Source organism: Brachyhypopomus gauderio, unplaced genomic scaffold (genome assembly GCF_052324685.1).
Source record: "Brachyhypopomus gauderio isolate BG-103 unplaced genomic scaffold, BGAUD_0.2 sc337, whole genome shotgun sequence".
Lineage (NCBI taxonomy): Eukaryota > Metazoa > Chordata > Actinopteri > Gymnotiformes > Hypopomidae > Brachyhypopomus > Brachyhypopomus gauderio.
The window spans coordinates 14592-37500 of NW_027507158.1; the positions used below are offsets into that span (position 1 = coordinate 14592).

General features: G+C 44.9%; 1 protein-coding gene and 1 long non-coding RNA gene across 9 annotated transcripts in view; one reads left to right on the plus strand and one right to left on the minus strand.

The window, feature by feature from the left end:
• Positions 1 to 1848: 1848 nt before the first annotated feature.
• Positions 1849 to 13734, plus strand: LOC143504818 (membrane progestin receptor gamma-B-like). 8 transcript variants are annotated; one of them, XM_076996048.1, is made up of 11 exons: positions 1849 to 2239; positions 2453 to 2987; positions 3628 to 3695; positions 4056 to 4148; positions 4557 to 4684; positions 6483 to 6688; positions 7009 to 7135; positions 8867 to 8911; positions 11474 to 11570; positions 12104 to 12248; positions 12778 to 13734. In XM_076996048.1, the coding sequence occupies exons 4-11, from the start codon at positions 4095 to 4097 to the stop codon at positions 13047 to 13049; spliced, it is 1074 nt and encodes a 357-aa protein (XP_076852163.1). In that variant the 5' UTR covers positions 1849 to 2239; positions 2453 to 2987; positions 3628 to 3695; positions 4056 to 4094; the 3' UTR covers positions 13050 to 13734. The 8 variants fall into 8 exon arrangements, with proteins under 8 accessions (XP_076852163.1, XP_076852159.1, XP_076852161.1 ...); XM_076996044.1 differs by having other exon boundaries at positions 2453 to 2965; XM_076996046.1 differs by having other exon boundaries at positions 2453 to 2682; positions 2790 to 2965; positions 3628 to 4148.
• A 9034-nt stretch (positions 13735 to 22768) lies between these two features.
• LOC143504820 (uncharacterized) overlaps positions 22769 to 22909 on the minus strand; it is a 23868-nt gene continuing 23727 nt past the window's right edge. Inside the window, exon 4 of the long non-coding RNA XR_013127661.1 lies at positions 22769 to 22909. This exon is cut by the window's right edge and continues 710 nt beyond it. This is a non-coding gene — a long non-coding RNA (uncharacterized LOC143504820).

Consider the following 22909-nt stretch of genomic DNA (forward strand, 5'->3'; position numbering starts at 1 on the left):
ATCTTAATGAGTTTGTGGTGCTGCTCCCCCATAGACCAAAGCTGATCCGACCTTCTGGGACTGATGACTAACTGACCGGATTAACACCTGTCTAGTTCTGACATCATGTGTGTGTGTGTCAGTGAAGGCAAGTGAGGGCTCAAAGCAGGGAGGTGCTGTGCATGTTGCGAGCTAAGTGGATTTATCACCCTTCGCTTCCTCAGGAAGGCAGCAACACACACACACACACACACACACACACACACACACACACACACACACACAGGCCTCGCCGGAGGGTTGTGCCCCCGAAGAGCAGTGTCTGCCTTTCTCCTCCTCGTCTTCAGTCTCCACGCTCCAGCGAGCCTCGTGGCCACGTTCACGCTGCCCCTCTCATGACGGTCCTGCCGAGCCCGCCCTTTCCCGCCAGACTTGTGCTTACCGCCTTCATCTGTCCTGTCGGGCTATGCCAAGGGCCCATGGTGCGGGCCTCTGCCGCTCATTTCTCCTGACTCCTCCCGCCCCGTCTCTCGTCGGTGTCTCAGACAGAGCCGGTGCCGCTCCTTGGCACACACGTGTGTGAGAGAGACGTGGGCGGCGGTGCCAGGACAGGGCAGCTGCGGGTGGGTGTCAGGCGTATGGTGTCAGCCAGCGTGGCGGGCAGCCTGTGCCCTCTGAGCCACTCTGCCCGTCGCCCGTCTGGGCCACCAAACCACTGCTGTTTAATTATGCATCCAGCTGGGGGCTGTCTGGACCACACACACACACACATGCCCTTTTCCTGGGTTTGCCCACCTTGCAGCACGTCTGGCGTGCGCACACACTCATCAGAGCAGACTAAACACTGTAGCCAGTGAGGTGGCACACTGGAGACTACACACAGCAGACTTCCTGTTAACATAGGTGGGAAAAACCCCAAGATCCACACCCTATCCATCCTAAACTCCTGACAATAAACTAATTCCCCTCATTTTTGTGACAACTTAATGAAATTTTGAAAAACAATTGAGCTTCTCCTTTGAAATATGGTCTGCCTGAATGTGTGTGGTGAGTGTTTGGGGACCGCTGGCGCCCCCTGGAGTCAGTGAACTGAAGCAGGTCTCCAGTCTACCACTGCTCATGACTCACTTCAACTCCCTCATTATTCTCTCTGCCAGCTTGTGTGCCGCTTGATGGTTTGTAGTGTTTTATTTCAGGAGGACAGGACCGGTGTCACCCAAACATGCCACACTGTTCTGGTTCTGATCTCCAGAGAGCAAACAGAGGTCAGAATGAGAGCGTAGGGGGAAGGAATCAATCTTCGAGTTTCACTTTGAACTTTTTTTTTTTTTTTTGCTCAGTTGCCAACTTTTTCTTCTCAATTATGTTTTCACAGTCTTGGTTTAACCCCCTTAGACCTGGTGTGCTGAGCCATGCTTCTTTTTGAAAGGAATTGCATTACAAGTTACAGATTACAAATAGAAATGAGAAATGCACAAAAGAGCATAGTGTGGGTCTCAGGAGGGCTGTGTTGGAATGGTTGTAGAGATTTATAGTGAGGCCAACCTTTCACTGGAATATTTGCTTGGGGAGCTCTTGAGGTAGGTTATTAATTTGAGATATGATCACACACACACACACAGTTGCCCTTTCTGAATTATGATTCTGCAGGTCACGATGATTTTTTTTTGCCTGCCTTTGAAGTGAATGTTTAATGGCAGGCAATAAAGCACAATGTTCAAGAAACAATGGGACTTCCCTATTAGTTTGGGAAAGGGTTGAACAGGTTGCTTTTTTATTTATTTGAAAACACCGCCATCGTGTGGTTATTTTGGGATTATATTTTATTTCAACGTCAGTTTGAGTTTAGGCGCCGATGTGTGCTTTTGAAAACAGTGCCATCGTGTGGTTGATTTAATGACTTCTTCACCAACCGTAAAATATTTTTGTAGCCGAGATTCTATTATACTTTTAAATTTACGACAGTGCATTTATTTTACGCAGTTCGCTCTTCGTTTTGTTTTCAGCTAACAATATCTTTTAAAGAATGTGTTAAATGGTAGATAAAGTCGAAAAGTAGTTTCGCTGTGTTTTGTCAGTTAAATCTTTACTAATCGGAAGTGAGAAGTTAAAACTTCGGGGTTGTAAACACTTGAGACAGCTGAGATAGACAGAGCTACTCAGAGACTCTTTAAATAGGATAACTTCACTCTAGACATACGAGGCCCTGAGGCAAAAAGGTCATACTAAGAAACCGCAGTGTCAATGCTAGTTGTTAATGGTGAGTCCTTAAAAAATAATCTTTTTACAATTTCTTGTAAAATATAACATTCAAAGGTCATCCAAACACACTTTCTGGTTTTAATACACCGCCAGATAGATAGGCTACTCTGGTGTTGCAGCTGTAGAAATTAAATCTGAAGTTTCGAGTCCGCCCTGTGGGTGTGGATAAACATTAAGCCGTTTACTCTGTTTAATTCCTCACTTTGTGCAGCCCGCCCTGCCGCGTACAGTCATGAAGAAGCAGCAAGCAGCCATCTAATAACGGCTTTTTGCGAAGGAAACCTGAGGCTGTGCGTCTGCTGTCAGCTGATACTGTTTGCTTTCGAGGTTTTCGAGTTTGCGCAAGATCATATCACTATAGCAACATGATGCATATGTCGCCTGCTGAGTGTGTGAACGAGGAGTGTGAACATGCAATAAATGGACAGCGCATGTGTGTAGGTGAGAGTTGGAGAGAGAAAAAAGATTTGTTTGCTTTTCAGTTGCTGTTCATCTCTCTCTCTCTCTCCCACACACACACACCCTCCATTCATTCATGCTGTACCTAGGCTGGGTGAAACTGATAAGGCCATAGCCCTGTGGAGCACTGGGCTGACTGTCCAGCGAGGCAACCCAAGAAACAGGTGCAGAGAGAGAGAGGTGAACCGCGTGAACTCCGAGGTTTCTGGAGGAGCTGCTGGAGTGACGAGGTTCCCAGGAACTACAAGAGGACGGAGGATACCAGGTGACTCGCAGGAGCACTGAGAGTAGGAACTTCTCTGCGTTTTTGTGTTCATGTCAGTGGTTCATGTCAGTGCTCTGCCCAAATCAGTGGCTCACATGAGTGGTTCACATCAGTGCTCCGCTCACGTGAGTGGTTCACGTCAGTGCTCTGCTCACGTGAGTGGTTCGTGTCAGTACTCTGCTCACGTGAGTGGTTCGTGTCAGTGCTCTGCTCACGTGAGTGGTTCATGTCAGTGCTCTGTTCACGTGAGTCGTTCATGTCAGTTCTCTGCTCAAGTGAATGTCTCATGTCAGTGCTCTGCTCACGTAAATGACTCGTGTCAGTGCTCTGCTCACGTGAATGGCTCGTGTCAGTGCTCTGCTCACGTGAATGGCTCGTGTCAGTGCTCTGCTCACGTGAATGGCTTGTGTCAGTGCTCTGCTCACGTGAATGGCTCGTGTCAGTGCTCTGCTCACGTGAATGGCTCGTGTCAGTGCTCTGCTCACGTGAATGGCTCGTGTCGGTGCTCTGTTCATGTGAATGGCTCATGTCGGTGCTCTGCTCATGTGAATGGCTCATGTCGGTGCTCTGCTCATGTAAATGGCTCATGTCGGTGCTCTGCTCATGTGAATGGTTCATGTCAGTGTTGTGCTCACATCAATGACATCTGCATACATACACAGAACTCAAGGCTTCAAGACTCAAGGATTTCTGGTTTATTCAGAACGGGAACCTGTTTGACCTGCTAAAGGTATGAAAAATACCTGATATGCAAATAGTTTATGAGATGAGTAAGCAGGGTGAGGTTAAGAACCACCCTTGTGTTGTGTTGTTTGTGTGTGTGTGTGTGTGTGTGTGTGTGTGTGTGTGTGTGTGTGTGTGTGTGTGTGTGTGAGTATCTCCCTTTTTAATACACTAATTAGCCAGGTTTCTTCCCTGAGAGTGTGTGTCTCATGTGTAAAACAGTCTGCTTAGCGGCGGTATGAGAAGCTGGGTGTGTGTGTGTGTGTGCGTGCGCATTCATGCATGGGCGGGTGGAAGGCAGGGCAAGCCCAACTGGTCTGGGTTCAGGTAGAATGTCACAGGCTCGCTATGCATGTGTGTTGCTCAGTCGCCTGTGTGAGCCAGACCAGGCTGCAGCCTACACAACATGCTCAGCTTGATCAAGCTTCCTCGCGTCTTCAGGGTTCACCAAGTACCTCCAGTAAGTCCACCGGCATACACACACCATGGCTTCACCGACACACACACACACACGCAGCATGTTTGTACGCTACTCCTATGCTCTTTTCAGAAGAGTGTCTTAGAGGACACCAGTTCATTTCAGAGGGTGACTCAGTCTAATGTAACAGTGTGTATCCACCCAGAAACATGCCCATTGCTTTGGATGTAGGCTTCACGAATCTTTCAATGGGGTGGCAATGTCTGTCATTCTAAAAGTTTTTATGAATAAGATAAGTGGTTTGAACCTCAGACATGTACATTACAATGTGAGGCCAGGGGTACAATGCACCTTGTGAGGTCTGCCTATGGCTAAAGGTGTGTGTGTGTGTGTGTGTGTGTGTGTGTGTGTGTGTGTGTGTGTGTGTGTGTGTGTGTGTGTGTGTGGTAGGCCTTCCAGGAGGACAGTATTATCTCAGGGTATCGTCATCCGCGTAGCTCTGCCACCGACTGTGTCCTCAGCCTTTTCCAGCTCACGAATGAGACTCTCAATGTGTGGACCCACTTCTTACCCACCTGGTGAGACTAAACCCCAAAACACACACACAAACACACACACAAAACCAGCACACATCTCCCAGGTTCTGTTATTAGACCAACACACACACACACACACACACACACACACACCCTGTTGGATGGACCGCACTCTGTCTTCCTCTGGTTCCCATTCTGTGCACACCACCCTCACAGTAGAGCGCTACTATTTCACCACACACACCTCTAACCACCGCAGCTAGAATCCGTGTAAACCACATTTAGCCTGTTTGTCGGCTAAAGCCGTGCGTTGGAGTGTGACGAGCGTCATCCAGGGAGGAGCGTAATACTTTAGCTGGAGCTCATCGCTGCCTCCCACCACCGGGGGCTGCCCTAGCTGGGCCTCCTCGGGGGGAGTCTTGGCTTTCCTGGAGGCGTGGAGTGGCTCTCTACGTGCTGCTAATGAGCTCCCAGCGTTCCTCCAGGACCTCTACCACTGGTAAACATGTCACAATGACACTGGCTCCTGTCAGTTCGTATTCTTCAGGCCCCACTGAGAAATAAGCCCGTAAACTGGGTACCAGTGTGGCAGGCTGACTGCGTGTTTTGCCAGGATTCACGATGGATGAACAGTTGCTGTGGGTTACTTCAGGACCATAAGAAAATATAGCTGCCATCACATGATTTCAGCGGACAGCCGTTGAATTAACACGAGCTGGGACGCTGTACACAAGGGTGGGGAAGGAGCAAAGCAGTCTTTAAACTTCCTCACATTCTCTGTGCTTCAGTTTTATCTGCAGATCAAACAAGCCCTGCAAACACATCGTGCAGGAGCCATTACTCCTCCCTTTAAACGCCCCCCCCCCCCCCCCCCTTTCTTTGTTGTGTTTTTTAACTTCTTTTTGGACGGAAAAATGTCTGTCGTGGTTATATTTAGCCCAAACACCAGCTGACGAGAAATAAGAACAGACCCAGTTATTCACACCTCACAGCATCACAACTAAATGTTTCATTAACCTTCAAGCATGGAAGGTTTGTATCCTGGGCAGTGTGGGATCTGTGCAGGAGACGCTGGGAGGTGCTGCTGGCTCTAGCGACGAACACACCCTCACTGAGGAGCTTTTTTCCACACATCTATCTGCCGTGTTGCATAATTTCAGTCCAGACTTTGCATTCGGCAAACACCTAGTGCGGCTAAGGCGGGCGTGTGTGCGTGTGTCGGTCTTTACATGCGTGTACGTGCACGCAAGATGTTGTGTGTAACAAATTCAATGTCGATTCGAACAAGTCGGGGCAGGTCGAACAGGCGTGTAGGACGCACCGCCTCCCTCGTCGAGCTGTTGTCTGGGGTTTCCATGGCAGATCATTAACGCCGTATCCATGCCCACTGCGCTGGTTGCCATATCAGCCCAGAAGTCTTCACCTCACGTGTCCTTTGAATCCACAAACAGTGCTTTTACAGTGGAGACTGTGTAATCTGAGAAAGTTAAAGTACAATTAAAGTAACGTAGGACTTGCTTGTTATGCGTTTCCTGTCTGCTGTGTAGTGCGTCCACGCTCCAGTATGTCCACTGTAGGACTCACCGCTTTGAGGACATATTGCTCACAGAACATCTCGCAATAACATCAACATCACAGGAGCCGTTTTAAACGATCTGCCGTCTCCTACTTGCATCTGCGTTTTTCTCGCTAGCCATCTGCCATTCACACGCACAGACCTCACCCCGCTTGTCCCGCATTAATGAACCCCAGCACGTCCACGTGGCTGTGCGGCGGGTGGCTGTCTGAGCTTCCCCCTGACGTCCCGTCCGTCTTCCCGCCGGCTCTCCGGCGCTCTCAGGTACTTCCTGTGGAAGCTGCTGACGGTGGTGCTGATGCAGGACGTGTGGCGAGACGCGTACACGTGGCCCCTGCTGGTCTACCTGCTGTCCTGCTGCGTGTACCCACTGGCGTCCAGCTGCGCTCACACCTTCAGTAGCATGTCCATGCGCGCACGACACCTGTGCTTCTTCTTCGACTACGGAGCCCTCAGCCTATACAGCCTGGGTAGGGAACACACACACACACACACACACACACACACACACACACTCTGCATACGCAGTACACATATTGTGCATGGTTTGCACATCAAAGACATAATCAAGCCACGGCGGTGTGGTCATGTTTCGGTGCGGTTTGTGTTTGCCATTATGACTGTCCTACCGTGTAAAACATCACAATCAGAGTAATCAAACCTGCTTATGCGGTTAGAGATTCTGCCACGAATGTAGACATGAACCAAACAGCTCAAAGAATGGTTGTAAAAAAAAAAAAAAAAAAAAAGACAACCGTGTTCAAGATTACATCTGTGTTTCTGTGTTCAGGTTCAGCTATCACTTACTCTGCGTACGTCATGCCGGATGCATGGGTGAAGGGGCCGTTCCATATGTGTTACGTTCCTATGGCTATATTCAACACCACCCTCTGCACTGCCATGGCCTGCTATTCCAGGTAGGCACGTATGATCTCGGCCCAGAACCCCAAACCCCATCCTCGAGACCAGAGGGACAGAAAAGGTTACCCATTTTTACGTTTAAGTATCTCCTCTGCTACAGCCTTTTGGAAAGACTCAGGAGAGACTGAACATCTTTTATACTGTGCTAGAATAAGCAAGTCTTTACATCAGTGAAGCGTTTTAAATTAGCACTACTAATTTTAAGTGGTAGACTAATTTTTGTGGTAGTTTTGCTGTTCTTATCCAAACAAATTTATTCTACTTTAGCGATGGACTTTGAGGCCACAGAAAAGACATCACAGGAAAGACATACACTGAGACCACTTTATAAGGAAGAGCTCCTCTCTTGCGGGGCTAGTGTAACACTCAGTGCACTGGAAACGGGCCCGTTAAAAGGCACACGAAGTGGACCAGTACCCTTGGTCCTGTCTTACTTAAGGCTAGAGAAGAAGGATTTTCAGTACATGATTTCCAGTGCATTAGAAGAAAACACAGGATATGTTTACCCTCCCCAATCTAAACACTTCCGGCATAGGAAGATGAAAGAAGACACACTGTCAAGTTTCCATATTTAGGCCTATAGATGCAGGCAACACACTTCCAGGAATGGAAGAAGACTAGGTCTAAAGTAGGATGTGTAGACCTCCAGCGAACAGTGCGGTTTCTGCTGAATAATGGAAGGTTTTGTGTGTTTTGTTTAGAGTTTAATCAATATGATTAAATAACCTTATATATATAAATATATATATATAAAAAACTTGTAATAAATGTGTGTTGTGCTATAGGTCCATTCTATGGGGCGCCGAATGTAAAAAGCTCGATATTCTTTTTGAGCTCATTTCTTATTTCCATATTTCCAACATTTAGATCCATGTCCATTTAGACCGAATACAATAATGCTAGTATTCATCGTTTGAATAATTTTGGAATAATCACAAATACACATCATCATTTTGAAGGTTTTATTAGTCACATTTATAAAGCATTTTTCTCATACTCAATGACACTTTACACGCTGCTTTAACAACCAATTCACACACACAACCTGATAAGAAGCAGCTGCCAATTACACACAGCACACTGCAGCCCCCTGTGTGATGGTATCGGACACACGGGAAGAGAGGGTGGAGAACGCCCAGGACAGAAGCACCATCCACCACTGGGCATGCAGGCATACAGCCAATCACACACCTTCATACCAGGACAATTCAGAGTATCCAGTTAACCTAACTGCAATATTTTTGGATTGTGGGAGGAAACTGGAGACCCCAGAGGGAACCCACACAGACACAGTGAGAACACAGTAACTCTACTCCAGATAGGACTCAAAGTGCAGGACCCTAATACAAACCACCAAATTAGTAAATATGAAATGTAAATACAAATGCCAAGTACAACTGTTAAACGTAAATGAAATAGGCACATTTACACAACATGGTGATTGACCACATTTGCCATTTTAAAACTGTCTTTACCCCTGGGCCTATCCAGTCTATGCTTTAAATCATTACATTAATCCCAAAGGGCTGTAAAGTTCCAGGGATGTGGACCAGTAATTAAATGTGAGCCTAGAAGAGTGCCGTGCTTGTTCCATGCGACACCCCTCGTCTCTCAGGGTTATGGGTTAAAGGTTAAAGGTTGGTCTGCGTGGCGTGTGTACCTGCTAACTGCTCCCACTGACTGCTGTGGTTTGAATACCTGTTTTCCTTTCCCCCTTGTCTGCTAAGGCTTGGCTTACCGTTTCTCCGCTATAATCATGACATCACGAAAAGGTAAATTCTCCTTGTCTCTTATTGATTACTGTGTGCAGTTCTCAGCCAATTGACCCACTGTACTGATATCTCTTTGTCCTCTGCTGTCTGTCATTGGCTTTGCTTAAATTAAAATGCCTCGAATTGCTTAAATTGCCAAAGTCATGTGATCAGTGATGAATGAAGGTTGGTTTGGTGCGTATGGCTGCTTCAAAAATGGTTGATTCAAAAACAGATTGTAGGTTGATGTGAGTGATTAAATGCTTAGAAGTTTTAGTGTTTGGCATATATAAGTCAATATATAAAAATAGCATGTAGCATATATGTCAACGTATAAATTATGTATAACATATATAAGTAAACATATAAATAGTATATAGCATACATGTCAACATATAAATTGTGTATAGTATATATAAATCAATATATAAATAGTATATAGCCGTTTTGTTAATTATGGTTTTTGAACTTACGGTTTAGCATCAGTAATTACGTCCAACAGAACATAACCAATCAGGTCAGTGTACATTTACATGTGGAGTTTATGTACATTTTAACTTAAATTTGTGTGTATTTTAATAGCATTATCCATGCACTGAATCAGAAATGGAAGAAATTAGAAAAACAAGAAAAAGCAAGAACGAGAAATTCGGCCAAAGTTTTCTCTGTCTTTTCAAAACAAAAATACAGTTCATGATTGTGATTAGGAGAGGGCTGGGTCCTGCTTAGATGACATTTCCAGTCTGTGAGGTCACTTGTTTTCCCCTGAAAGCTCTCCAGTCAAAACAGGAGCCACTGCTTTCTGTCTGCATGCCTGCATTGCTTAGCAACACCAGAACAAATTGTTTATGGTATAAAATCATCAAAACATTTATGCCCTTGTGTATGATATGCTAGTGTGTTGTGCAGTTATCAATATGTCCATATCCACAAACTAAAAAAAGTGGGGGGATATGAATAAGATTGCTATGAATAAGATCTAAATATCCTATGCGAACAGAGCTCCATTAGACGTGTGGTCACTTCATTCACCTAATGACCACAAATCCTAAAATCCTTCCCAGCCCCACTGGCACCGTTAACACATGCTCAGTCATTTTTCCCGTTATATCAGCAAGCATCCTGCAACACACCCAGATCCACCGGGCCTCTTCTGTAACTAAAGCTTGCACCGTGCCGCCCGTTCTGGATCTAACATTTTACGCCTTTGTGGCATATTACCCTAAGTAGTCCGAATTCTTCTTCACCAAAACCACTCAATAGCCCTTTCAGCCACTTCTGACGACACCTTCACAACTTCTCTTAGTTTACACAAGCAATGGTGTGGCAGACTTTGCCACAAATCCTTTAACACCTATATATCCCATGTCTTGTGCGCTTACCACCCGCGTTCTCCCACCTCAACCGCTTTCTCCTTTGAAAAAGCTTAATCCATTGCATCCTCCAATGGAATTTTTCAGTCTGTAAAATAAACTATCCGTTTACTTTCAGGGTACAACACCATGTCTGGCCTCAGTGTAGTGCATCACTGCGTCTACCAAAACATTTGCCCAACAGCGTATTTGCTTTGTTACTAATACCACTCTGCAATGCGTTACCCTCTAAGCGTTTACTGTCAAATAAACACGCAATTACGCTAAGCACTTGATTGTGTCTCCATGTATATCGACCCTGCGACAAACTAACCTCACAAGCTGATCAAATCTGCTTCAACGTGCCAACCCTTGCATATAATTTACACTTCAGGGTTTCACCTACTCACTATCCAAGGTTCTGGGGACTTTATAAGTTGACGTTATAAGGTGACGTTATAAGTTGCTCCAAGCAAAAAAAACAAACAAACAAACAAACAACATGATGTGACCCGCATCCATTGCCCACATTTCTTGCCAGGTGATTTTCCGTTGCTCTGCGCTTTTACAGCGAAGTTATTGGCCTTGCGCTACTGCTGCTGGGTGCAGCCTCTTCCTGCTCGTGAATAAAACTTGCATCATTCACCTTCTTTCTAAAATCGTGGCCTTATTCAGTGCTTTTCAGGAATCGCCTGTCCCAAGGCCTATTTTCACCCTCGCACTCATCCAGTGACCCTTAACTCTACCCAGTCCTGTGCTGACGGGTTCTCCTTCCTCATTTCATCACCGGGGCCGCTGACGCCACTCGAGCACCCCTGACGTTTCCTCACGTTACATGTACAGATAACTGTAGATAATGAGCTAACCTAACTTGGGTTTCTCCACCTGCGTTAAATAGCTAAACTAGGATATCTAAAATAACTTGCGTTAGCAAACGACCAACATAGCAAGCAAACACCGACATCATTCGATATGATTTGCGTACGGTCATCCTGTCCATGTTTCTCATGCCACCCATGCAGTAATGAGGGATTGTACAAAAATTCTCAATGCACACTGACCACGTTTTGTCAATCTGGTTTCTATTAACCCTCAATGCAAACAAGCAATGACCTGACAACAAGCCAATGAGTCAGTCGTTTTTAATGGGTAGAGCTGATAAAGACCAAAGAGTTCCGTTTGTCTGCTGAGGATGATTACCACACCGACTGGATGGTCTTGCTCTTTGTAGATTTCCTGAATGCCAGAGGCCTACGTTGGGCAAAGTGCTGCGAGTGTCGGCTTTTGCTTACCCCTACCTGTTTGACAACATTCCTCTCTTCTACAGGGTGAGTCCCACACCCACACACACTCTCACACACTCCACTACCGACAATGATCTTGATGAATCATTGTTCCGTGTCTGCATATTTGATTTGAGTCAAAGGTACATTAGAAAGAATTTAATATAATCTAAGAGGGAAGATGAAAAAAGAAAAAGAAATGTTCTCCACATTCTCATGAGTTTACAAAGGCCTAATGCATTTTTTTTTTGGCTTGGGTTCAACTGAAAGTTCACCAATGGAGGTCTGATCAGTTTGTTTTCTAAAGGTGTTATTTATTCTTTTGGAATTATGCTATGATTCCCTCTGCCAAGTAATGAGTAATATCAGCAATAAATAAATAAATAATATATTTAATTACAATTATTGAAATGTTGAGCTATTATTTTGACTGTGAGCCTCATTATATGAATTATTGTTGCCAGAAATTACCCTAAATCTTACTCACAGCCTGGTTCAAATATAACCCTATAGCAACTCTCATCAGGAACTAAAACAGCATTCTAGACTGTGTGATAAAAACACATATCTTTTTCTAGATCTTTCTATGTGTAGGAGAAGGCTGTACTGTGAATGAGGCGAACTCTCTCCATGTTTACCACACATTACTGGCGTTCCTCACGGGCTTCTTGTTTGCCACCCACCTGCCAGAGAGACTGGCCCCTGGCCGCTTTGACTACATTGGTAAGACGTGGTTCATGTCTCTGTGTTTGCACAACAACAGCCGGGTGTGCAGTGGGGGTGTTGACTATAGTGCGGTTTGTACTGGAAACACGACATGACAGGAGGCCATGTCTCAGAGGCTATTGTAATGCAGCGAGAATGAAAGAAAGAAATTATTTAATCAATCTATAAATGATGGAAATAAAAAGGCACATTATATGGTTTTAAACACTTTTTTAAAAACAAAATGCAACACTTATTGGGTAAGTGTACTATTTTATTTTGAAATATACATTCATATGTTCTATTAACAATCAGGAGTTCTATTAAAAATCAGGAGTAATTAATTTCATATGTTTTAATTGTGACAGGATTTATTGCTTGTTATTTTGACATCACAGATTTCCTCAGCAACATATTTCCTAATGTCAAAAACCATTTTTTTTTGCTATTTTGCATAATAGCAAAATTTCTATTCTCTCACAAAAACATTGAGAGCCGTTTGCCCCACTAACTTCCTGTCCTTTTCTTGCCACACTGCCCCCTACAGGCCACAGCCACCAGTTGTTCCATGTGTGTGGGATCATTGGGACACACTTCCAGATGCAGGCCATCGAGGTGGACATGAAGCTGCGTCGTGCGTGGCTCCAGGCCCACGCTCCTGCCATCACGTTTGGGGGGACCGTGGGGGCCACCATGCTCTGCGTCTTCCTCAGCCTGGGCATCATCTACCTCTTCAGCAGACCTCTCTTCTGTGGCCCCGCCCCCAGGACCGTCCTTGGGAAAGAGAATGGAGGAGCGCGGAGGTGCTGCAGCCACTAGACTGGGCCACGCCGGTGACCTCTGGTTCTGGGCCAGGTCCAACCAATGACACGAGGCCAAGGATGCACACGACATGTTGCCTAGCAAACACGTCCTAGTAAAGGGTTTTGAGAAGTTACTGATATTGAATCAGGTAGTATTATATGTAATTCACCTGAATTGTTAAACAAATCAGTATCAGATCAGACCTCAGCATTTAGACTTCAGGGGTATAAGTGACTGAAGTGTGTGTGTGTGTGTGTGTGTGTGTGTGTGTGTGTGTGTGTGTGTGTGTGTGTGTGTGTGTGATTATCTGTGCACCTCTTTGTGTTTAAGATGATGGGTGCTAATGACCTCAGGACTTTGAAAGTCAGAGAAATGGTGCCTTAATATAGATATCACTGTCATTTCATGAACCTCAGTCTCCCCAACACACAGCACTCTCACTGACTACCTAAAGACCAAACACTAACAGTCAACAAGCCAAAAAAAAACCCTCAACCAAAGTGATCTGAGATTTATGAGGATGGTATGATAAGGGTGACCAACACTGTTCTCCTCAGACATCTACAAGTTCCGTTAAATTCCTTTGGACACTTGCTGTGAAGTGTTGTATGTTGTGATACATTTTTTTAGATCACATTTTTCACCCTGTTCTGTGTTGAATATATTATAAGTATTTAATAAAGTTTTTTTTATATAATAAGTAGATCTCTGTTGTTTCTATCTACTCCTGGGGAGAAGCAGTAAAATGGGAATTGACCGCAAACAGTTTAGAGAGGTCTGAAATATCCCAGCCCATCTCAGATCTTAGATCACATCCCAGACTCGGCCGTCTCTGGTCTTAGATCACACCTCAGACTCGACCAGTGTACACTGAAAGGCAAGTGCAACTCGGAGACCAGCGCTAGACGTCTGTCCTGTAGTCTGGGGTCAAAAAGAAAGCTGCTTGTTGTAATGCTCTCACTCTCTCATCAGCCCATTGACTGTGCACACACTGACTGATGCTGTTTGCTCAGGGTTCTGTCGTCTGTTGACAGATGACGAGAAACGCTGAAGGAAACCGAGATGCTCAAACACAGCCGCACACACACGCATACGATAGCATGTCTGTGTGTTTTAACACCCTGCTGAGAACGTCTTATTGGCTTAGATTAACTGCTCTTTCCTGAGCACTGTGGCACTTTTAAAAGCATGATGAAAAGGTGGGGTGAGATCCTGGTGCTGGTGTTTGTATCTGTCACTTTATTTAAATACAAAGCTAGGAGAATAGATTCCTACTGTGTGAACTCAGATTAAATAAATCTTGCAGGAATAAATGTGGAACTGTGTCTTTATCTTTGATTTATTCTACCAAGTTTGTAGAAATAATCTCTTCGTTGCAAGATAAACACAGAAACTGATTGCTTTCACAATTCCGTATAGAATGGCAGTATTATTTTGACAAAGAGAGAAATCTACAGCCACACATCACAATGGAATAAGTCTGGGGTTTGACGAAGTGGCACCTAATCTAAAATGAATAGTTTTGAACAGTGGGTGCCAGTACTAGCAAAGCACTGGATTTATACAGTTTAGTCGTTTATTTGTGCTCCTACATCAAACTGCAGCGCTAGGAGGATTGTCCCGCTCAGGAAGGAAAAATACAAAAGCTGTCCAGCAGATGGCAGCATGGGACTGCACTAATGTTTATGTTTCGTCTGTGTTTCTGAACAGACCCTTCCAGAACGAAATCACTCCAGTTGAAAATCCGAATGTTCAAACCACCTCTAGTGACCACAGTTTGCAATTATTCTAGATGTTTAGACACAGTGCATGAAATATGCAGGAATGTTTCGTTAGTAAATATCCATCCAAAAACTTTGTGCGTTTAAGCTTGTTTAGGTAAATATAAAACGTGAATTTAAAAAGGTGTGACACATGTATGCAGAAAGATTAGTTGATGTTTTCAAATAGCTGCCACCCAGTGACTAGTGTAAAATCTGTGTGCATAATTTGTTGGGACTTTGTAGTCCTGTCATGTTTGATCAGTTTGTAGTGCAAGCGAAAGGGGAAACAGCTGTCAGTTCCTCCCTGGGCCCACGGTCTCAGAGCCGCCTAAGATAATATTGACCTTCCTCAGTCTGTTTACCCAGCAGTGCCTTTAAACTGAGATCCAGCAAATAACAGCCAGGCCCGCTGCTGTTCGCTTGCACCATCTCTCTCTCTCTCTCTCTCTCTCTCTCTCTCTCTCTCTCTCTCTCTCTCTCTCTCTCTCTCTCTCTCACACACACACACACACACACACACACACACACACACACACACACACACACACTAATTACTGCCTAAATACACTGTTATCTCTGTCCTGCCTGTTGGTGGTGGAACATGGCACAAACGTTTGAGCGGTTAAACACGCTCTGAGGCATTCTCATCACTGTACACCATTAACTCGTGTAACCCCAGGAAAGTGTTGCATTTTCCGTTTTCTTCCAATTTATTCATACGTACACCTCCGGATCTCTTGCGATAGGAAAAAAACTCTATCGATGCGTCTAATTAGTTTATATTTATATGATACAATTTCCTCAGATAAATTACGTTGGGATGACCAGGAATGACTCCTATGAAATGCAGAGCTGTTGCATAACCCCTCTGTACCCGGCAGTAACCCGGATGCCGTTTACACGCGCTCTCGCCATCTGAGCGCTCTGTTCAACGAATTGGCGCAATTGCATTCCACTGTGTGCACACAGGGCTCGAGCCTCTGGGCCCCGCCCGGTGCACATCTGCGCCCGCACTCCCGCGCGCGCGTGCTGTGATAGATTCAAGCGGCCTGTGTTTGCCTAACCCTCAGCCCGCTCCTCGTGCGCTATTCTCCGCCTTAATGGAAAATACATGAGGGCCTCCCGTCTCCCCCTCCGCGTCCCCGTTCCCACCTCTATCTCCTCTAATTAAACACGGCGTGTTTGTGCAGCCGGCGCTGTGTGTTCAGTGCACACAAACACGTTCTGAAGCTTTTTGGGCCGGTGTCGCTCGCCGCCCGTCCTTGCGTTCACCTGCTAAACGCGTCCCGCGAGCAATGGCGGAAACCACTTGCGTTCTCGGCTGTAGCGGTCATTTCCACAGAGAGGTGTCTGCTAGTGTCAAACGCTAAGAATGAACGTGACAATGCAGCTTTTAAAATAACAACAAATACAGAAATTGTGTTTAACTGAGATAAACAGTTCACTAAAATACATCTTGGTATGCAAAAAAAAAACAAAAAAAAAAAAAAAACAATGTCGATGATTGAGTGGTAGATACACCGTGTGTGCGATTTTCCACAGTCCAGGCTGTTCACAGCACAATTGTGTTTTTTCCCCTGCCCTGTCACTTAATTCCCGCTGGAGGGGAATACAGTGTCTGGAACAGGAAGGTCCTGGCCGTGCAGGACGTATTTCTCCAAGACTGAAGCGTGAGCTCCCTGGTTCGATCCATGAACTCCACCCTCACTAGAACGCAACATACTCACAAATATACATTCATTGTGACTAGACTTCGTTTCCCCTCTGCAGCTAATATTTCACTCTATTCGTTTGTTTAATTGTTAAATGTTTTAGTAATCCAGCCAAGCAGCTGGTGGTCTTCAGGCTGTGAGGTTTACGTAAGTCTTCCCCGACACTGACTGCTGGACTGGATGTGACTGAAGTAATGGCATCCAGGTGACACCCCACCCGTCCCATAGTGGCTCATATACCAAAACAAGCCACAACTCATTTTTTTTTAAATTACTTTTGAAGGCTTTGAGTTAAACAAGAGCTTGAAATCTTTGGGGGTTTCAGAGGGTGACCAAAAACGACACAAACCACCAAGTAAGTCAATTAGCCGGTCATGCAACTGTCAAGGAGAGGCAAGTGTTGGAGGTGTGTGACACCTGCTTGAAGAGACCAGACACTGACTACAGGCTACAGAGGAATACAGCAACACGCGCTTCTCGCAGTGGCAGTCGCTGGCAGGTGAAAACATGTATGCTACATCTATAGCACCAATCACAGTGATGGCAGCTAGCCAGTAACTACAATGTACTACAATGAGCTCTTACCAAATCGAGGCGTTAGCTACCAAATTTCTACATCAAACACTAGGATGGGTTGACCTGCTCTCTGTGTTTCATACCTGTAGGAGATTTTACAATCCTCCCAATGGTCAATGATCAGAACTTTTTAGTGCAGCTTTGACTGAATAGAATATAAATGGCATGATTGTGTAATTTTCTATCTGTAGCCATGGTAATATTCTATTCTGCGACGAGACCACATATGCCATGGACGATGCCGTGTCCTACTCTGTGGAGAATATTAAAGAGTTATTAAATTAATCTCTGCTTAGTGGTGCATGTTATTGCTGAGGACAGATTTGCGGCGAGTGAAGCCATTAGTCTGTGGAGAAGCCGATTTATTAAGGTTGCCCAGAATCGTGAACTCAACCCGATAACCTGCTTTATTTTGCAGCGTTGAAGTGAACACTTGCTGCCTACGAAAGCTGCTCAGAAACCGCCCTTCTCCGTCAGCTCTGAACACCGCGCCATAGATGCTTCAGTCCTCTGCTCAAAAACTGAGGAAGAAATTTGGCAATGATGGCAATTGACCCAAACATTTTTTTCCAGCAATAATTTAGTGGACCCAGAACGCTGGCTGTCCATTGTCATATATCTGTATAGATAATATTCTGCTGATTATAATACTTATTTAATCTTAAGCAGGTAGAGTGAAAGGCAGCTGATGAAATGCCCCTGTGATCATTCCAGGACAATCTGAGCCCCGTGTAGAAGGATGTGGAACCTGTGCAGGTGAGAAACTGACCCTGCTCACACACCCCTCCTTATAAGGGCAGTATGGAGGGCTCCAGGGTAGGCCCCTGAGAGAGCCTGGGGGCCCTGCGCGCTGACATCACTCAGTAACCAGACAACAGGGGTTCGCACACACTGATCCAGTTCTGGAATTCAGCCCCACTGCTGGGGTCCGGGCCACCAGTGTAAACACTTAATCCAGCGTGAGATTTTCAGGTCCCTTTGGGTCAACAGTTTAGCTTTTTATTTTCTTCCTCCATCTTTTTATAAACAAAGTCTGCTTTCAATTACTCATGTGAAATTGCTTTACAGGGTCCATGCATGATTGAATATTCATTATGTTAAACTAGGCACTTTCTTTGTATATAAATCCATATTAGATTTGCCTGGCGAGATGCCTAAAGCCACATGAGACGGATTCTTCGTATAAAAAATGCGAAAAAGAAGAAAATCCCCAACTCCTTAGCAGCTCCTTATTCCGGGGTCTGTTTGTTTTTGTTCTGATGTCAGTGGCGACTTGTTGATATTTTCCTAGCTTGCCTTCTTTCTTCCACTCCCTCTCTTCTCCAGCCGCGTTGGCTCAGTCACACACGGATCCTTTCAGCGAGGGGAAATGTTGGAATTTGCAGTAGGCATGGGAAAAATAAACAAGCGTGTCGGTTGGTCCTGGAACCACAGACCGGCACTCCTCCGAAAAAGAAAAAAAAAAAAACAGGAAGAAAAAAACCGGTCCAAGCACTCCCCGGTCTGGCACAGCACAACGAGTAACAGAAGGAGAGAGAACACACTCTTTTTTAGAACCAGCTTCCGTGAAAATATTTATTTGTCTTTTTTCTCCTTCGCCCGCCAAGCAAGATTTACCTGGGGATTGAGCTGCTGACCTCTCATACTGCATGGAAAACACGCAGTGCATTTCTGTGAGCGGGTTGCGTAGCAGAGAGTGCCTGTTTATTTGTCCAGTAACGGCAGAGATGATTCGGGCTTGTTTTCGCCCAGCAGGTATTGTGTGCTTCTAATAAACTGAGCCTGATACTGCATGAAATATACATGTCCAAACTGCCTGCCGGGCCCTCAGTCCAGTACATCCTAATGCTTCAGGGTTGTTGTCTGGCCAAGTAATAATATACTGTCATGTGTTTTAAATCCAAGTGGCCTGGTGAGTGTAGTCATCATTGACGCACCTCTCCCGACTGCTGGCAAAGTCAGGCTGATCCAGGACCTACTGTAGCCGGCGGTAATAAAGTAAGGAATCCATGAAATTCCTCTTGGGCTCAGACAGGGCTGAGAGCTTTATTTCACTTCTCAGGCAAGAAAAATGGAGATTTAATACTGCCCTGTTAACTGAAGAATGCAATACTATGCTGATATCTGAAGAATGTTTAATAGAAGTCCTATGATCCTTCTGGAGATTTTAAAGAGCTACTGTGCACCATCTCTGTTTGTGAAAAACTGTCCCTAAGAACTGCAACACTAGATTTCGCTACTTAATCAGCAATGAGTGAGCCCCAGACGTCTAGTATTTGGGATTGAGATTAAGAGGCAATGCAGATGCTCATCAGTCTTTCCTGGAACCAAGAAGTCCTAAATTCATGGAGTATGTGTGAAGTGGGTGAGATTTTCTCACCACAGGCACTGCAGGGGAATGGAAGACTTCAGCTATGGGCCGAGTTCAGGGTGTCTCACTCTCCAGCTATGTACCTCTGTCTCACTCCCCAGCTATGCGCCTCAGTCAGGGTGTCTCACTCTCCAGTTATTCATGGCAGAGTCCTCGTGCTGGAGGGGAAACGGACCACACACACACACGGGGTCACATGACCCTGCAGACCCACCACAGTCCCAGACACTCCGCAGAGCCTGTGGGACAAGAGACAAGCATCTCTTTGTAGATCATTAAACAGCATATTGAATAATGAGTTTTGTAAACGCATGCACCATGGGTGAGGTGGGGGGAACATGTTCTGCTAAAAAGCATTTGTGCATATCCATAATACCCTACGGGTGTTTTCACACTTGGGCCATCTCAGCAATTCAAGTGGTCTTAGACTGCATGTCAAACAAACTCAGACCCCCCCCTAAAAAGACCCCAAAACAAACTGTACACAAACACGGTTAGTACATGAGAAAACAGTTTGTTTGTGGTCCATATTGCACTCAGTTTGATTGGTGCAGGGTGAAAACAAAGTAGTTCCCTTTCATTTTGGGGTTTTTATTCACACATTGAGACTTGCCACGGCAGCTATCTTTACAGCTTGAACAAAACAAATCAAAAGTATGTTGTGATATCACAAAAAACACTGATAGATAAAAAAAGAAATAGGAAGTGTGTTGCTATTTCACTCTTTAATAGTAATGGGGGGATTCAATTCTGAAGCATGAACTGTGTTTATGTCTAAATGATTCACACAGTCCGGCCTGCAGGAGATAGTGGTGTTCAGAAAACACAGGTAGAGCTCAGAGAACAATGGTGGAGCTCAGAGAACAGAGGTGGAGCTCAGAGAACAGGGGTGGAGCTCAGAGAACAGGGGTGGAGCTCAGAGAACACAGGTGGAGCTCAGAGAACAGGGGTGGAGCTCAGAGAACACAGGTGGAGCTCAGAGAACACAGGTGGAGCTCAGAGAACTCAGGTGGAGCTCAGAGAACAGAGGTGGAGCTCAGAGAACAGGGGTGGAGCTCAGAGAACAGAGGTGGAGCTCAGAGAACACAGGTGGAGCTCAGAGAACACAGGTGGAGCTCAGAGAACTCAGGTGGAGCTCAGAGAACAGGGGTGGAGCTCAGAGAACACGGGTGGAGCTCAGAGAACAGGGGTGGAGCTCAGAGAACACAGGTGGAGCTCAGAGAACACAGGTGGAGCTCAGAGAACTCAGGTGGAGCTCAGAGAACAGAGGTGGAGCTCAGAGAACACAGGTGGAGCTCAGAGAACACAGGTGGAGCTCAGAGAACACAGGTGGAGCTCAGAGAACTCAGGTGGAGCTCAGAGAACAGGGGTGCGGCCAGCATCTTCCCCATCACAGAAACGAATCTCACTGAACTCCAAAAAAGGCAGAATCTCACTTTATGGCACTTCATGAATATATTAAGTCAACCAGCCACCAAAGTTTAAATCAACCACTCACCTCTAAAAATCTAGATTACTTGAAGGATGTCTGATGTTACTTCTGAGCATGTCAGAAGGTTGACTGTCAAATCAGGTTAAATTGTTTTGAAAACACTTTCTTATAATTATTCTTTACAATATTAAAAAAATCTTTAAATGTTATGTCAGAGTGAGTTTTCAAAAATAATGTTTATGTTTGGATAGTGAATACATTACTATCCAATACATACATTATCCAAAAGGTGTTGGATCCATTAGCTTGCCCTAATGTCAAGAGTATCACAGCAGAACTGTATCGACTCATTCGTCATTGTTGGCATTGGGCGGAACTATTAATGCCCAGATTTATCGAAGGGCTTACAACACAATACTACCAATTATCCCTTCCACACCTCGCCCTATCAAAATACACAAGTCTGGCCAAGTGACATTCCAGGGAAGCAAAATAATCCTACTGAGAGTGTCATTTGAGTGAGAGCAAGAAAAGCACTAAAATGAGAGTGTCGGCTTCTGCAGGCCGTGGCCTCTGTGGGTTCACCTGCTGAAGAGGTTGTAGACATCATGGGTTTAACGACGCAACAAAATGTGAACCGTGAAAGTAATAGGTGACACATAAACCGCTCCGCAATACCAGGGGAAGAGGTGATATTTCATATACAGGACATTGAATTATTCTGCATTATTATCCAGTTAAAAATACTTTTCCTGCATTTTTTTAAAAGAAGCATAGCAATCTGTTCTCTCCCTATCTCAGCGGTGGATCACATTCTAGAATAGAAGGAAGATGACTCATGATAAGATCCCTTGAAGGCGATAGTCTTATTGCAGTGGGTGGCCATTCAGGTGCCTGCCAGAGAAGTACACTTTCCTACATGCTTTTTCACCATAGATGATAGGAAGAAGAATGTGATCACTACATCTTGCACCATCCACCCCAAAGACCTGCGAGAACAGATTAATGTTACATTGCACACCCAATGGGGGAAAAGTTTAGAAAAATAAAAATGATGATGAACACAAAACCATGGCTGCATACTTCAACCACAGCTGAAAAAGACAGAACTAATTAAAGAACACAAAATAAACACCATCTTTACTCGCGTCTCTGTGGTATTTCTGTCCATGTCTCTATTTTAAAGCTTCCCAATTCAAAATAGAGCTTTTCATAATATTGCTATTTGTGTTAAGAATTCCATTCTATTTCTACCCAGCCATTCAGAGCTTAAATAAACCATGGTTGGGAGGTTATGAAAACATTTTGTTTGGTTAATCACTCCGGAGTTAACTGACCAAATATGTTTGCAGGTGTAGCTGCAATTTTGACACAGCACTGATGCAAACTCTCTTCACGTTCTCTCTGCCACACCTTTCCCAAGATTTGTGTTTTTACTTTAGATCCTATGTCATGTATAAATAATAGTTCTACACACAATGTGTCAGCTGTCAATACTCTAGCCTGCTGCTAGTTCAGCTATATGATCATGGCTCCTTGGGCAAAAGGCTGACCTAACGTTCCGTCAGCTGTGTGTCTGCTGGAAATACAGTTAACCTAGCTGGTAGCATGGTCTCCTCAGGTTTGTGTAGTAAAAAGTAAAAGCCATGGCAAACCATGACAGGGCAGCCACTGCATAAAGGCACAGACATTTCCAAGAGTTCACAATCAGCATATGACAAAATTGAATTCTGTGCCACGTAATTAACCTTGGGTGAAAACCTCACTGAAGTCTATTACGTAAGTGATTAAAAAATACTCAGGTAAAACTAAGCTTGATTAGGCTGGAGTGAAGAAAGAAAAAAAACAGACATGTTCAAAGTCTCAGAGGACCACACACATTCAGGCAGTTATTAGAGTTCTCAATTTGAGACATTAAATTGCTATGTGCATAGCACAATTAAACTTGCCGGGGAAACACCACCTTTCTGCTTGAATTCACAGTGTTAATTAGCCAGTGTCTGCGTTTGTGAAAATGAATT